At 37.7% G+C, this 13,331-nt stretch overlaps 1 protein-coding gene across 1 annotated transcript in view; it reads left to right on the top strand.

Moving 5' to 3' along the window:
• Nucleotides 1–11,318, top strand: part of LOC124550788 (cilia- and flagella-associated protein 58-like) — a 145,757-nt gene extending 134,439 nt beyond the window's left edge. Inside the window, exons 15-16 of the mRNA XM_047125511.1 lie at nucleotides 6,417–6,527; nucleotides 11,154–11,318. Coding sequence (XP_046981467.1) covers nucleotides 6,417–6,527; nucleotides 11,154–11,318 — 276 coding nt within the window. The remainder of the gene's footprint in view (nucleotides 1–6,416; nucleotides 6,528–11,153) is intronic.
• The last annotated feature ends 2,013 nt before the right edge of the window (nucleotides 11,319–13,331 follow it).

Consider the following 13,331-nt stretch of genomic DNA (forward strand, 5'->3'; position numbering starts at 1 on the left):
CAAAGGAGAGAAGGGAGAAACATTACCAGAGAATTGGGCAAGTCCCTCTCCAGGCTGAAAAGTTGAATACTGTGGTCCTTAGCTGGCCCATTCAAAAGAATAATAATAATAATGACCTACCTGTTATATGACTATAAAGAAAAACGAGTGTAAAGGTAGAAAGCATAAACTAAAATGACATACCTATATTATGACTTACCTCCGCCATTTTACCCACGGTTACAGCATTCTGTGTAGGAGTACAAGGACTGTACTCATAAACATGTGGACCCACATACCCAGAGATGTGGATAACATGTTTGCAAAGGAAACGGTTACTCATGTTGTGTGTGAAAAAAAATATTGTAAATCAAAACATTCAGGTGCAGTAAGCCACAGAAGAACAATTATCTCAACTTCTAAAACCCAATTTGCATGGATTCTTCAGATAACATGTAATCATCTAAGCAAGTGGACTTGCTTTTCTTCGTGTAACAGTGTCGCTGACACAAGAACATAACCTTGGTCCATAAAGTGCTACCCCATGTGGTAGTAACAAGAAACAATGTAGAAACTAGGGCTTTAAAAATAATGATTAAATTTTGTGCTGTATGTGTTTGATATAGTGGCCCTGGTGGTCTAGTGGGTAGAGCAATAGATAATGTCCATGCAGTTCCTCGGTTCAGTCCCAGATGGTGGCAGGGGTTTTTCTTGATTGCAGCCCCTTGAAGATGGCCCCCAGGTCCACTCAGCCTGCTATCAAATGACTGCCAGGGTACTTTCCTGGGGGTAAGAAGAGGCTGGCCCACTGGATTCGCCACCTCCTACTGCTGCAGTGAAGACCGGCTGTATTCTACCTACAGTCAGACCAATAGCATAGTCACGGGCTTGTACCACAGACTTTATCTTTACCTCAAGTACTAGATACAGCCAAGACACATTTGTATCAAAAAGTATTCATTACAGGATGTCATTATGTATAAATGTTTGCTCAAATTTGTTGTGTAGATTCCTCTGACTGAATACGATTCTCAATACAAATCACAATTTGCTTTGCTTCTTCACTCCTCTTTGAATAAAATCATATCATTTGATTCTTTTTCACTAAATGGTGATTCCACTACTTTCTCAATTCAATTCAGTTCCCACCAAAGTCACTCATGCCATCTATTATTAGCACACATGCAATGTAACTTCAACAAAATGTATTTTATTTCTTGGCAATGAAAATGATGTAAGATGTTGCAAATTAGACTCGATGAAATATAAACAGATCAGACATGTGGTGTAAATCATGGTGTAAGTCAGCTACTTAACTTCTTTTTATTCGATATCCTGGAATTCTTTACACAAACAGGATTTGGTTGGCGCATTGTGAATATCTGATCAACTTGCACTCTTATATACTTTCAAACAATTACTTCATTGTTAACATTACAATGTTTATTACAATTAAACAATATCTCACCAACTTAATTAGTTGTTGTTATTGTGGTCTTCAGTCCTGAGACTGGTTTGATGCAGCTCTCCATGCTACTCTATCCTATGCAAGCTTTTTCATCTCCCAGTACCTACTGCAACCTACATCCTCCTGTATCTGTTTAGTGTATTCATCTCTTGGTCTCCATCTATGATTTTTACCCTCCACGCTGCCCTCCAATACCAAATTGGTGATCCCTTGATGCCTCAGAATATGTCTTACCAACCGATCACTTCTTCTAGTCACGTTGTGCCACAAACTCATCTCCTCCCCAATCCTATTCAATACCTCCTCATTAGTTATATGATCTACCCATCTAATCTTCAGCATTCTTCTGTAGCACCACATTTCGAAAGCTTCTATTCTCTTCTTGTCCAAACTATTTATCGTCCATGTTTCACTTCCGTACATGGCTACACTCCATACAAATACATTCAGAAATGACTTCCTGACACATAAATCTATACTCGATGTTAACAAATTACTGTTCTTCAGAAACACTTTCCTTGCCATTGCCAGTCTACATTTTATATCCTCTCTACTTCGACCATCATCAGTTATTTTTCTCCCCAAATAACAAAACTCCTTTACTACTTTAAGTGTCTATTTTCCTAATCCAATACCCTCAGCATCACACGACTTCATTCGACTACATTCCATTATCCTCGTTTTGCTTTTGTTGATGTTCATCATATATCCTCCTTTCAAGACACTGTCCATTCCGTTCAACTGCTCTTCCAAGTCCTTTGCTGTCTCTGACAGAATTACAATGTCATCGGCGAACCTCAAAGTTTTTATTTCTTCTCCATGGATTTTAATACCTACTCCAAATTTTTTTTTGGTTTCCTTCACTGCTTGCTCAATATACGGATTGAATAACACCGTGGAGAGGTTACAACCCTGTCTCACTCCCTTCCCAACCACTGCTTCCCTTTCATGTCCCTCGACTCTTGTAACTGCCATCTGGTTTCTGTACAAATTGTAAATAGCCTTTTGCTCCCTGTATTTTACCCCTGCCACCTCCAGAATTTGAAAGCGAGTATTCCAGTCAACATTGTCAAAAGTTTTCTCTAAGTCTACAAATGCTAGAAACGTAGGTTTGCCTTTCCATAATCTAGCTTCTAAGATAAGTCGTAGGGTCAGTATTGCCTCACATGTTCCAATATTTCTACGGAATCCAAACCAATCTTCTCCGAGGTTGGCTTCTAAAAGTTTTTCCATTCGTCTGTTAGCATTAGTATTTTACATCCATGACTTATCAAACTGATTGTTCAGTAATTTTCACATCTGTCAGCACCTGCTTTCTTTGGGATTGGAATTATTATATTCTTCTTGAAGTCTGAGGGTATTTTGCCTATCTCATACATCTTGCTCAACAGATGGTACAGTTTTGTCAGACTGGCTCTCCCAAGGCTGTCAGTAGTTCTGATGGAATTGTCTACTCCCGGGGCCTTGTTTCAACTCAGGTCTTTCAGTGCTCTGTCAAACTCCTCACGCAGTATTGTATCTCCCATTTCATCTTTATCTACATCCTCTTCCATTTCCATAATATTGTCCTCAAATCCTCTTCCATTTCCATAATATTGTCCTCAAGTACATCGCCCTTGTATAGACCCTCTATATACTCCTTCCACCTTTCTGCTTTCCCTTCTTTGCTTAGAACTGGGTTTCCATCTGAGCTCTTGATATTCATACAAGTGGTTGTCTTTTCTCCACGTTTCCTTCTCTCCCTTTTCCTACTACCGAATTCCAGTCACCCATGACTATTAAATTTTCGTCTCCCTTCACTATCTGAATAATTTCTTTCATTTCATCATACGTTTCTTCAATTTCTTCGTCATCTGCAGAGCTAATTGGCATATAAACTTGTACTACTGTAGTAGGCGTGGGCTTTGTGTCTATCTTGGCCACAATAAGGTGTTCACTATGCTGTTTGTAGAAGTTTACCTGCACTCCTATATAATAGCAGTTAATTAGTATATGTGCAGAAATGTTAACAATCACAAACATTAATTTCAGACAAACAAATGATCCAGAAAACAATGTCATCACTTGAATTTACATCAGAGATGAAGGCCAAACAATGATCTTAACAATTTCATTAGTTACACAATAACAAAATTAAGCACAGTACTCCTACCATGTTTTCAATATACATTTGATTAGTGCTTTTGCAAGGTATTAACGGTAACTCTGTCTTTAACACAGAAAATTTCTTTTGGTGATTTGTTTACATGTATTGCATTTCATTATTACAGAGAGTTTCATTATTATTTTGAAATTAGCATTTTTTTTACATACCAGTACATTATTTATGAAGAGGGATAATAGCAGTTCTCATGTTATTACAAACACTGCTTCAAGTTTTTTGGCTGATAAATTGAAAATGAGTGAGGCAGTATAACAGAGTTATGGTTTAATTAAAACAGAATACAAAAATTTCAGATGTTCATACTAGTAACTGAGTTTCAAAGGTTTGGTATGGTGTTATTTCATAATCATTTACATATTAATCATTCACAAAACACAGAGATTACTGGTTCTGACATTATAATTATCTTGTTGAATGGAATTTGAGTGATGACTTGCCTTCAGTGAACTGAGAGTTGTGTTACCGATCTGTTTAAAATGACCTCAATGCCAACCACTATCCCATCGTATCCTCAGTGAGTCACTGTTGGCCAACCCATACAAATTCCTGGGTGTACCACTTTGTAGGGATATGAAATGGAATGATCACATAGGTCCAGTCATGGGTAAAGTAGGTGGTAGACTTCGGTTTAATGGTAGAATACTGGGGAACTGCAATCAATCTTCAAAGGAGATTGCTTACAAATCACTTGTGTGACTGGTTCTAGAACATTGCTCAAGTGTGTGGGACCTGTACCACATAGGACTAACAGGGAATGTTGAACATATACAGAGAAGGGGAGCACGAATGGTCACAGGTTTGATTAATCCATGTGGGAGTGTCACAGAGATAATGAAAAAACTAGAACTGCTTGTTGAAGATAAATGTAAACTGTCCCAAAAAAGTATATTAATAAAGTTTCAAGAACTAGCTTTGAATTATTACTCTAGAAATATACTACAACCTGCTATGCATTGCTCACATAGGGATTGTGAAGATAAGATTAGAATAATTAGTGCATGCTCAGAGGCATTCAAACAGTCATTCTTCCTGCACTCCATATGTGAATGGAACAGGAAGAAACTCTAATACCTGACACAATGGGACGTACCCTTTGCCACGCACCTCACAGTGGTTTGCAGAGTATAGCTGCAGATGTAGAAAGTGCTTTCTAAACTGGTTTGTTACATTTCACACAACATTTAAATTGACAGGATGCCTGCAAAACCTATATGTAAGAAAGAGATTGGAGGCTTACAATTGCTGTCATATCAACCTGAGACGGCTTTGAGCTATATGCACAAGAGAAAACATCAACATTAAAGTTTTCTAGGTATGGTACCACATCATAATGTATAAAACTACTGCCAGTAGACCCAGAAGAAGATCGCTACAACTGTGGCCAAAACGTTGGTTTTTCTCCAGCAGCATTAGTTTTATACATTATGACGCGGTACCATACCAAGAAAACTTTTATGTTGACTGACTCTGGCTGTGAAAGCCTACACAAGAGAAAACATGACTGACTGAGAAAACATATTCAGTAATATGTGTCACTACTGATTTGGTCCACTGAGAATAAGACATTGGAGGAATTTGGAAACTACCAAGTTGGCAAGAACTACATGTTGTAATGAAAGACTTCCATCACTATAAGATCACTGAGGGTAATAAACTGGAGGAATAAGAAAACTACCGAGCTGAGCACAAACTCTGTATGGATAAGAAAACATATGATAAAATGTTTCAAGTAGTAACACAATGTTACTTTGTGCCTCATGGCATTTATTCAGTAGTGAGTACGTTTGATATCCAACAGTTCCGGTAGAAACTTTACCATCAGCTTAAATTAACGGTGCATGAAATATAAATTAAATTAAGAGGTAATAGGTCATTACAACATATGACTTGACTGACACCATAACAATGCCATCAAGAGCTGTTATGTCAAAAGAAACAGCTCAGCTGATGGTCGGCAGGATGTGGCAGTCAGCGTCAAGAGAAAGTTGACACACAATGTGCGCCACATGTTTTACTTCAGTGTATCTGTTGGATATAATGTTTGATACCAACACTGATTTCAGCCAGTTTACATTTTCAACCAGTATCTTCATTATAGAATGTTTTTTTCCTCTCTGGCCTGAAAGTGGAAAATAAATGGATACTATGCATAACCTAACTTAGAAATATCTTCCATGTGCTTGAATCCATCAGCTTAAAAAGTCTGCTTCTCTTCCACATTCACTTAATTTTAATTTCAGATATTTATTTCCAAATGTCATTCCTTCCATAACACACTTCATAATTACTAAGATTTGATTAATGTTCCTGATAATTGTAACATTACCATTGCTCGATGAATAATCATTCCAGTTGGTAAAAAGTTCTTTATTTTAGTTCATGACAGGTTTCAAATTTAATACTGAAGCCCTACTCAGATTTCACTACAAAATGTCTTCAATATGTAAGACGAAATTCCTCATGGAGTAAAATAAACAACTTTTCAATAATTAGAACAATTATTTATCAATGCTGTATACAGCTGTGAAGCACCATTATCTTTCAGATGTGGAGAAACTAATAATTCAATTACTATTTTTTCATTTGTTTAGATACATTGTCTATTAAAATAAGGGAGATGGAATTCTCTCAGTTATTGTTTGATATGCAGCTATAATTATTACCATTGTTAATATTAGTGCTGTCATTACAGATCTATCTCTCATAGAAAAATATTGTTTTTTGAAAAAGAATAGCTACACTTGGTGAAGTTAATTATTTTAAACACGTGTAATGTTTATTGTAGTATCTCACTTCTTTCCACAGTGCCTAGAAACAGAAATGATGATGTATAAAGATGAAGCAAAAGAGTATAAGCATAAAGTTGAGCTGATGAAGGAAGAATTGAATGAATTCAAAAAACTGTACTACGAGTTGGTAAGTATTAAATGTCATTTCAGCATACAGTACATTGGAAGTAAGATTACATTAAAAAATAAATAAAAAAAAATAAAAAAAAAACTAGTATCCAGCAGGTAAATGAGACAGAAGGGACTGAGTCAGAAGCTGACAGGTGTCTACAGGTATCCGGAAACACACTGTTTGCAGAGCTACCCACAATTGTTGAGACACTGAAATATTTGTATGGTAATGTAACAACCAAGGTAGCCTCACATATGTACTATTTTTTTGAAATCTGAGAAATTTGGAGACAGACAAAAGTGCTTCAGAGTCCTAATTGTGCTGTTCCAACCACTTGCTGACTCTTGTAGCAGCAGAGAAGGGACATTACCTTGTTGAAATTTTCATCTTCTCCAGAGAAACTATCTTCACACAATAGTGACTGCGATCTCTGTACATGGAGTAGCAACCAAATCAGAGAACCTCTTATACTGGACTTTCCATCACTCATCATAATACTATAATAGTATAGGATTACAATAACTTTTATTAGAGATCAAGGTTGCAAAGAATATATACTCGTGACTAGACAGACATCAACACACTTACTTTCTCTGACAAATAACAGTTGCAAGAACAAAATGTAATTGTTTAAATGTATGAAATTAACTAGCAAACCAGGTCAGTTATTTTTCAGTGGATTAATGATCCCAGAGACTGCCTTCAAAGCACTGCCAAGATTGTAGCATTCTCCTGAAGCTATAAATTTTTTCAGGAGTGGATGCAGATTGTTTGTTCTCCAAAACTTTCTTGCTGGAAGTCGAAGTCCAAATGTGTTTGAACAAAAAACGTCTCATTAGAGAAAGCTGCCAATTACCAATATGTACCAGTTCATTTTTGACACTGTTGATCAAAATTAAGTCTTCTCCATTGATGTTAGTACAGATGTTGACACCATCAACTTTGGAAGCCAGTATGCAGCAGTATTCAATGAAATTCAGTCTACGGGACAAATAAATAATAAAAAATTATAAATAATAAAAATTATGTTATGTGGACTGTGAGAAGCACAACATTCACTTCTGCCATGACCAACATTTTGAACTCTGTAGTTTCCCAAAAGATATAACCAAAAGTTGATAAAGACTGATTTAAGATTGTAGATACAATGTTAAAAGCCTCACAGATAGTAAATTTCAACAGGTGTATCCCTACACTTAACTAAGCGTTTCACTTTGTTGGCCACATCATCCTTCCTAGAAAACTTGGAAAGTACAGCATTAGGGGCTTATCAAACGAGTGAACTCAGTCGTTTCTAAACAACCATAGGTACAGAGTGAGCATACCATTTGTGGACAACAACACTAAAATAATCTCTCAGTACTTATTAAATGAAGCCATACTCGCCTGTGATGTTTCACAAGGGGCTCTACTGGGACATCATGTTTTTCTTATCAACAGTGATGAATGAAAACATTATAACTACCTGCTTGATAATGTGTTGGTCTTCCTTTGGGATGCAATGCAGCAGGAATTCTACAAGTCATGAATTCAAAATGCCCTTTTTAGGTTGCTGGAGGTATGTCACATCAGATATACAGGAGATGAACAGAAACATGGAAACACCAAAAAGACAATGCATTACCATGGCTATACAGTGTAGGACAACTGTTGGCATTCAAAACAACTTCATCTTGGAATTGATAAGTACTGGTCCTGCATGTTTTTCAAGAGAATTTTACACCACTCTTCCTAGAAAATAGTGGCGATTTGAGATTATAATGATGGAGGTGGGTAGCGATGATGCACCCTCCCCTCCAATGTAGACCACAAAGGCTCAATAATATTGATATCTGGTGACTGCAGTGGTCAGAGGAAATGTGACTGCTAATCTTCCTGCAGGGAAAAAAAAAAAAAAAAAAAAAAAAAAAAAAAAAAAAAAAAAAAAACACTAGCCCTAGGTAATTCAAACTGTGTTAACAGGGCTTTGTTGTCTTAGAACAGAGTATCACCATTGGAGAACAGACATTGTACCATGGTATTTGACGTGATCAGTCAAAATGATCATGTACTCCTTGAAACTACTGCAGTGTTGCACAGTAACCATGGGGTACATGAAATTCCATGGTAAGGCTGCTCGAATCATCACTAAACTACTGGCATGCTTCGCTTTTGGGATGTAAATCCCACCAGAAGTTGGAAACAGTGTGAAACAAGACTCACCTGACCAAATGACTTTCTTCAATTGCTCCATGGTCCAGGTTTTATGGCACTGGCACCACATTTTGCTGTCACTCCATCTATTCTGTTGAGGAGTCCTTGAAAAATTAAGCTGATTCCTGTGTTATAGTACTGATCGTGTTTACATAAACTTATGGCTTGTCTTTTTTGGGATTCATAAACATTTTATTTTATGTGTTATTACTTTTATGTTGTAATCTCATGTAATGACATGTTCCATGACCGTGGAGATTTGCTCCTCAATTTGGTCCTATAGAACTAGATGTGTAAAATAAAATAAAATAAATAAACATGCTCAAACACATCAATACCGTTGGTAAAGAATGCAAAATGCTCACCAACACTATGGACCAATGAACTCATGAGACTCAAACGAGATACCAGACTCAAATGGAAATTATATCAAGGTGTGATACTAGATGGAACAGATGCATAAGACATGAAGCATATAGGTATGCACAAGACTTATACAGACAGATCCTGTACAACAAGCCTGAACAATAATGGTGGTGATTTGTAACAGCACAAACAGAGCAAAATATATGGGGGGACAATACAAAATACTGACAGAGAAGATAAAAACCACACTAGTTCTTGGAATGCTAAGGCAGGATGATGGCACGATGATGAAGGGATGGAGGAATACAGTGGAGTTTCTGTTGTACAAACTGCTCCCTGATGACATCATTGATACAGACACACAATATCATACAACACAAAGAGAAGACCTACATACACCATTCAACACTGAAACTTTCACCTGCCATTTTGCACAAGAAGAGGTTGCACTAGCCATCTCAGAGTTCAAAAACGACAGAGCACCTGGACCAGATGGTATCCACATGGAAACACCGAAAAAAATTAGCACCACAGATCAACCTGTTCCTAACAACATTACTGAAAAATGTCTTATGGCTGGGCAGCATACCCGCAGTATGGAAAACCTTCAAAGCAGTCATTGTTAAGAAATCAGGCCAAAATGTCTAATAAGTAATAAACACAACAGCAAAGATTCAATAGAAGCTACTTTGTAAATGCTTGCAAACTCGCAGAGCTCTCAGGGGCATGATCTAACACCAGTTCATCTTCAGTAACAGCAAATCAAAAGATGATGCCAGCAACCATGCCCTACACATAGTTAATACTGAAATGCAGAAATACACCATGGCAAAAGTGACTGACACTGTCGGGGCATTTGATAACCTCTGGCGGCTGGCAAAGTTTCAAAGGCTAAGACATCTGGAGGTACCGCGATCACTGTACAACAGCTTCCTAAGCAGTTGTAAAGACCTAGTTGTCAAATGTCAGATGGATAGCCAGAAAATAATTAAAAGAATTACCACAGGCTGTCCTCAAGGCCCCATCTTCTGGGACATTACAATCAAACCCCTCCTATCAAGCCCCTATTACAATTTCTAGGTGGGGATGACAGATCAGAATTGTCACTTACGCAGATGACCTATTACTTGCAGTCACTACAAGCAACAGATCCAAGCTAGAAGAGAAAGCCAGAGGAATACTACAAACAATTACACAATGGTGTCTAAACAACAAACTCAGAATAGCTGAAAACATAACGATACACACATTTCTGAAAGGATCATTCCAAAGAGACCCTTCAATTAAAATAGGTGACCCAAGTACCAAATGAGCACATGTTACACAATATCTTCGCATACACATAGATGAGAAATTAAATTTCCATGAACACAGAGGGCTAACAACAAATGAAGTGGAAAAAATACCACATAAACAGGCGAGGCTTAATTCAAAAGAGTACATACTACCTTTGCCAGTCGTGCACTCACTGAATCAGTTCTCAGCTTCAAGTTAGCATGTGGGCACACACACTGAATGTGGTCACCAACAAAGCATCAGTCAGACAAGGGAAGAGAAATGTCCAATTAGCTATCTGGAGTCTTCAGCACCACCTCAGTGTTCATGGAGTTACTTCCTACAATTTGAAGGACAATAGATCAGGAAAAATCACAACAGACTCTAACATCTGTTTACCTGCTGCATCACTTTGAATTCATGTTAAATTTGTGCACATATTTCAGTCCACCCTCTTTGAGATGGTAAAATGACCATATAATAGTATTCAGTCTTACTAAAAATACAATAATGTGATAGATTTAAATGCCTGTTGATCACAACAGTGCTGTTCTGCAAATCTGAGATTACACTACCTGCAGTCCAGTTCTGCAGCTTCTTCAAGACCAACAACTAATACATTTTTACTATATGGCATTTGCATTAAAAAACCAACATCAAAACCTCTGAGTTCACCACTTTGAGAAAATAGTGAGATGATGTATTTATGTGCAGTTCCAATTAAAATGCAGCTTTTTGAAACTTGAATAAATGGTAATTTTCAGAATTTATATGTCTTTGGTGTAAGAAGTAGTTGAATTTTTACAGAAGCGGAAGGAGCAGAAGAGAAAAGAACAGATGGCAGAGGATGCAAGAGCAATCAATATATTCCCACATCTCATAAGCAACGAGGTCCGCATAAAACCACGCTTCATTGGTGGTGGTTTCAACCTAGACGCTCACTCTGCAAGCAGAGCTGGACAGACATCATAGTCTCCTGTGCTTGTGATTTGTGTAATTGGCTTTTGCACCTGCTGTAATGTGTTACTCTAAAGTGTGCCAAATCTTAAACTGACTGTAATGATGGGTATGCGATCAAAGTAAATTCTATAGAAAAATGTCAGAAACATGAAAACAGAATGTGGCGGCACAACATGTACACCACAAATACCATACAACCCCAAATTCGTTTTCAGCAGCTACTGTTGTAGGCATGGAAATGAAAGGCCTAACTTCATCTGCAAGCAGTGCCCTTTATACCTGTGGACTGGAGTGCACGAGCCTTTACAGGGACCAGCATACGATGGACCAATTCCTTATTCTCTTTCAACAGTTACTCTATACTGGAAGTTTCGACCTCTCTGTTTGTTCTAATTGAACTTGCAGGTTTTCTGACTTTATTTGGTACATATGTCTAAGATAAGACATTGTGTCACAGAAAGTAGTGGATATTACACAGAAATTATGTGAAAAAAGTTTCTGAGAGGGTAATCTCCCACAAAAGTTAAAGTTTCAGCTTAATGTTGTTTTATAGGAGCATCTTGATCCAGTATATTTTCAAACATGTCCACCACCAGAAAAATGAAAACAATGGATATAAATGTTGTAGGAAAGTTATGGTAGAATGTAAATACTTTTGGATCAAAGTCGACCACTCACTGAGAAGCAGAAGCATTAAGTCATAGCATGTTCCTAGTGGTGACTAAAGGCTTCTGCTTTTTGATGAGCACTCTCCTTTAATCCAAAAGTATAAAAGATGCTCACATCAACTATTTTGTGGGTTAATGGTAGAGGTCCTCTCTCATTTATCAGCTCATGTACTCCTTGGTCTTATCAAGAATTTTTTGCCATCTGGTTGGTAGCTGCTCACTGCCCATTCAACAGACATGTGTGAGACATTTCTGTTTAGATAATTCTATTCCATTTGCAACAAACTTTAAGTCCTCTCAGGAACTTCACTTCTTGGCCATGAATTTGGCTTTTATTGTTGCCCGCCGTGATCCATGTGTTGCTGCCATAGAGAAGTGCTGGGGCTGCCATTGCCTTGTAGAATATCATGTGGGACACTGTGTGACAGGTTTTCAACAGCATTCTGATTGGAAACTGTAGATTATCTGGAAATTTTCAAACACCACCACATTACATGCTAAGTGACAGACAGCCAATGAATACTCTGGCATTCTCAAAACTATAAGGGTGGTTTGAAAAGTTCTTGGAACAGAATAGAAAAAAAGTACTTATATCACTGAAACTTTTTTTTATTTTTCAATGTAGTTTCCTGGTAGATTAATGCACTTGGTCCAACTATGTTCCAGTGCATTGATCCCATCTCGAAAATGAGTTTCCTCCAGGCCTGCAAAATAGTTGTGGACTCAGGCTATCAATTCTTTGCCTGAAGTAAATCTTTGTCCATCAAGAAAAAAAATTCAGTTTTGGGAGGAGATGGGAGTCTGACAGAGTCATATCAGGTGAATAAGGCTGGCTGGCTGGCAACAATTCATACCTTAGTTCGTGTAATTTTGCCATGGTGATGGCACATGTGTGCGGGCACACATTGTCTTGATGGAACATGACTTTCTTTCTGGGTAAATCTGGCCTTTTTCGTATATCTTTTGTTGTAATTTGTCCAGGAGGTTAGCATAGTATTCTCCAGTAACTGTGTGCCTAGTGGGGAGATAATTTACTACAGAATCCCCTTCCCATCCCAGAACACTGATGCCATGACCTTTCCTGCCGAAGGAATTGTCTTTGCTTTCTTTGGTGGCAAAGAATGTGTTTCCACTGATTTGACATGTTTTGTCTCTGGGGTATAGTAGTGCACCCATAGTTAATCTGTGGTCTTGTTCGTTTCTCCTAAAGTGGGCCACACATTGTTGTTTTTGATCCAGCATCAAGAGTCGCGGCACCCATCTTGCAGATAATCTTTTCATTTCTAATTCTTCAGTTAAAATGTGATATACCCCTTCAGATGACATCTGGCAAATGTGAGCAATTTCACACAATTTC

This window comes from Schistocerca americana, chromosome 9 (assembly GCF_021461395.2).
Source record: "Schistocerca americana isolate TAMUIC-IGC-003095 chromosome 9, iqSchAmer2.1, whole genome shotgun sequence".
Classification (NCBI taxonomy): Eukaryota; Metazoa; Arthropoda; class Insecta; order Orthoptera; family Acrididae; genus Schistocerca; species Schistocerca americana.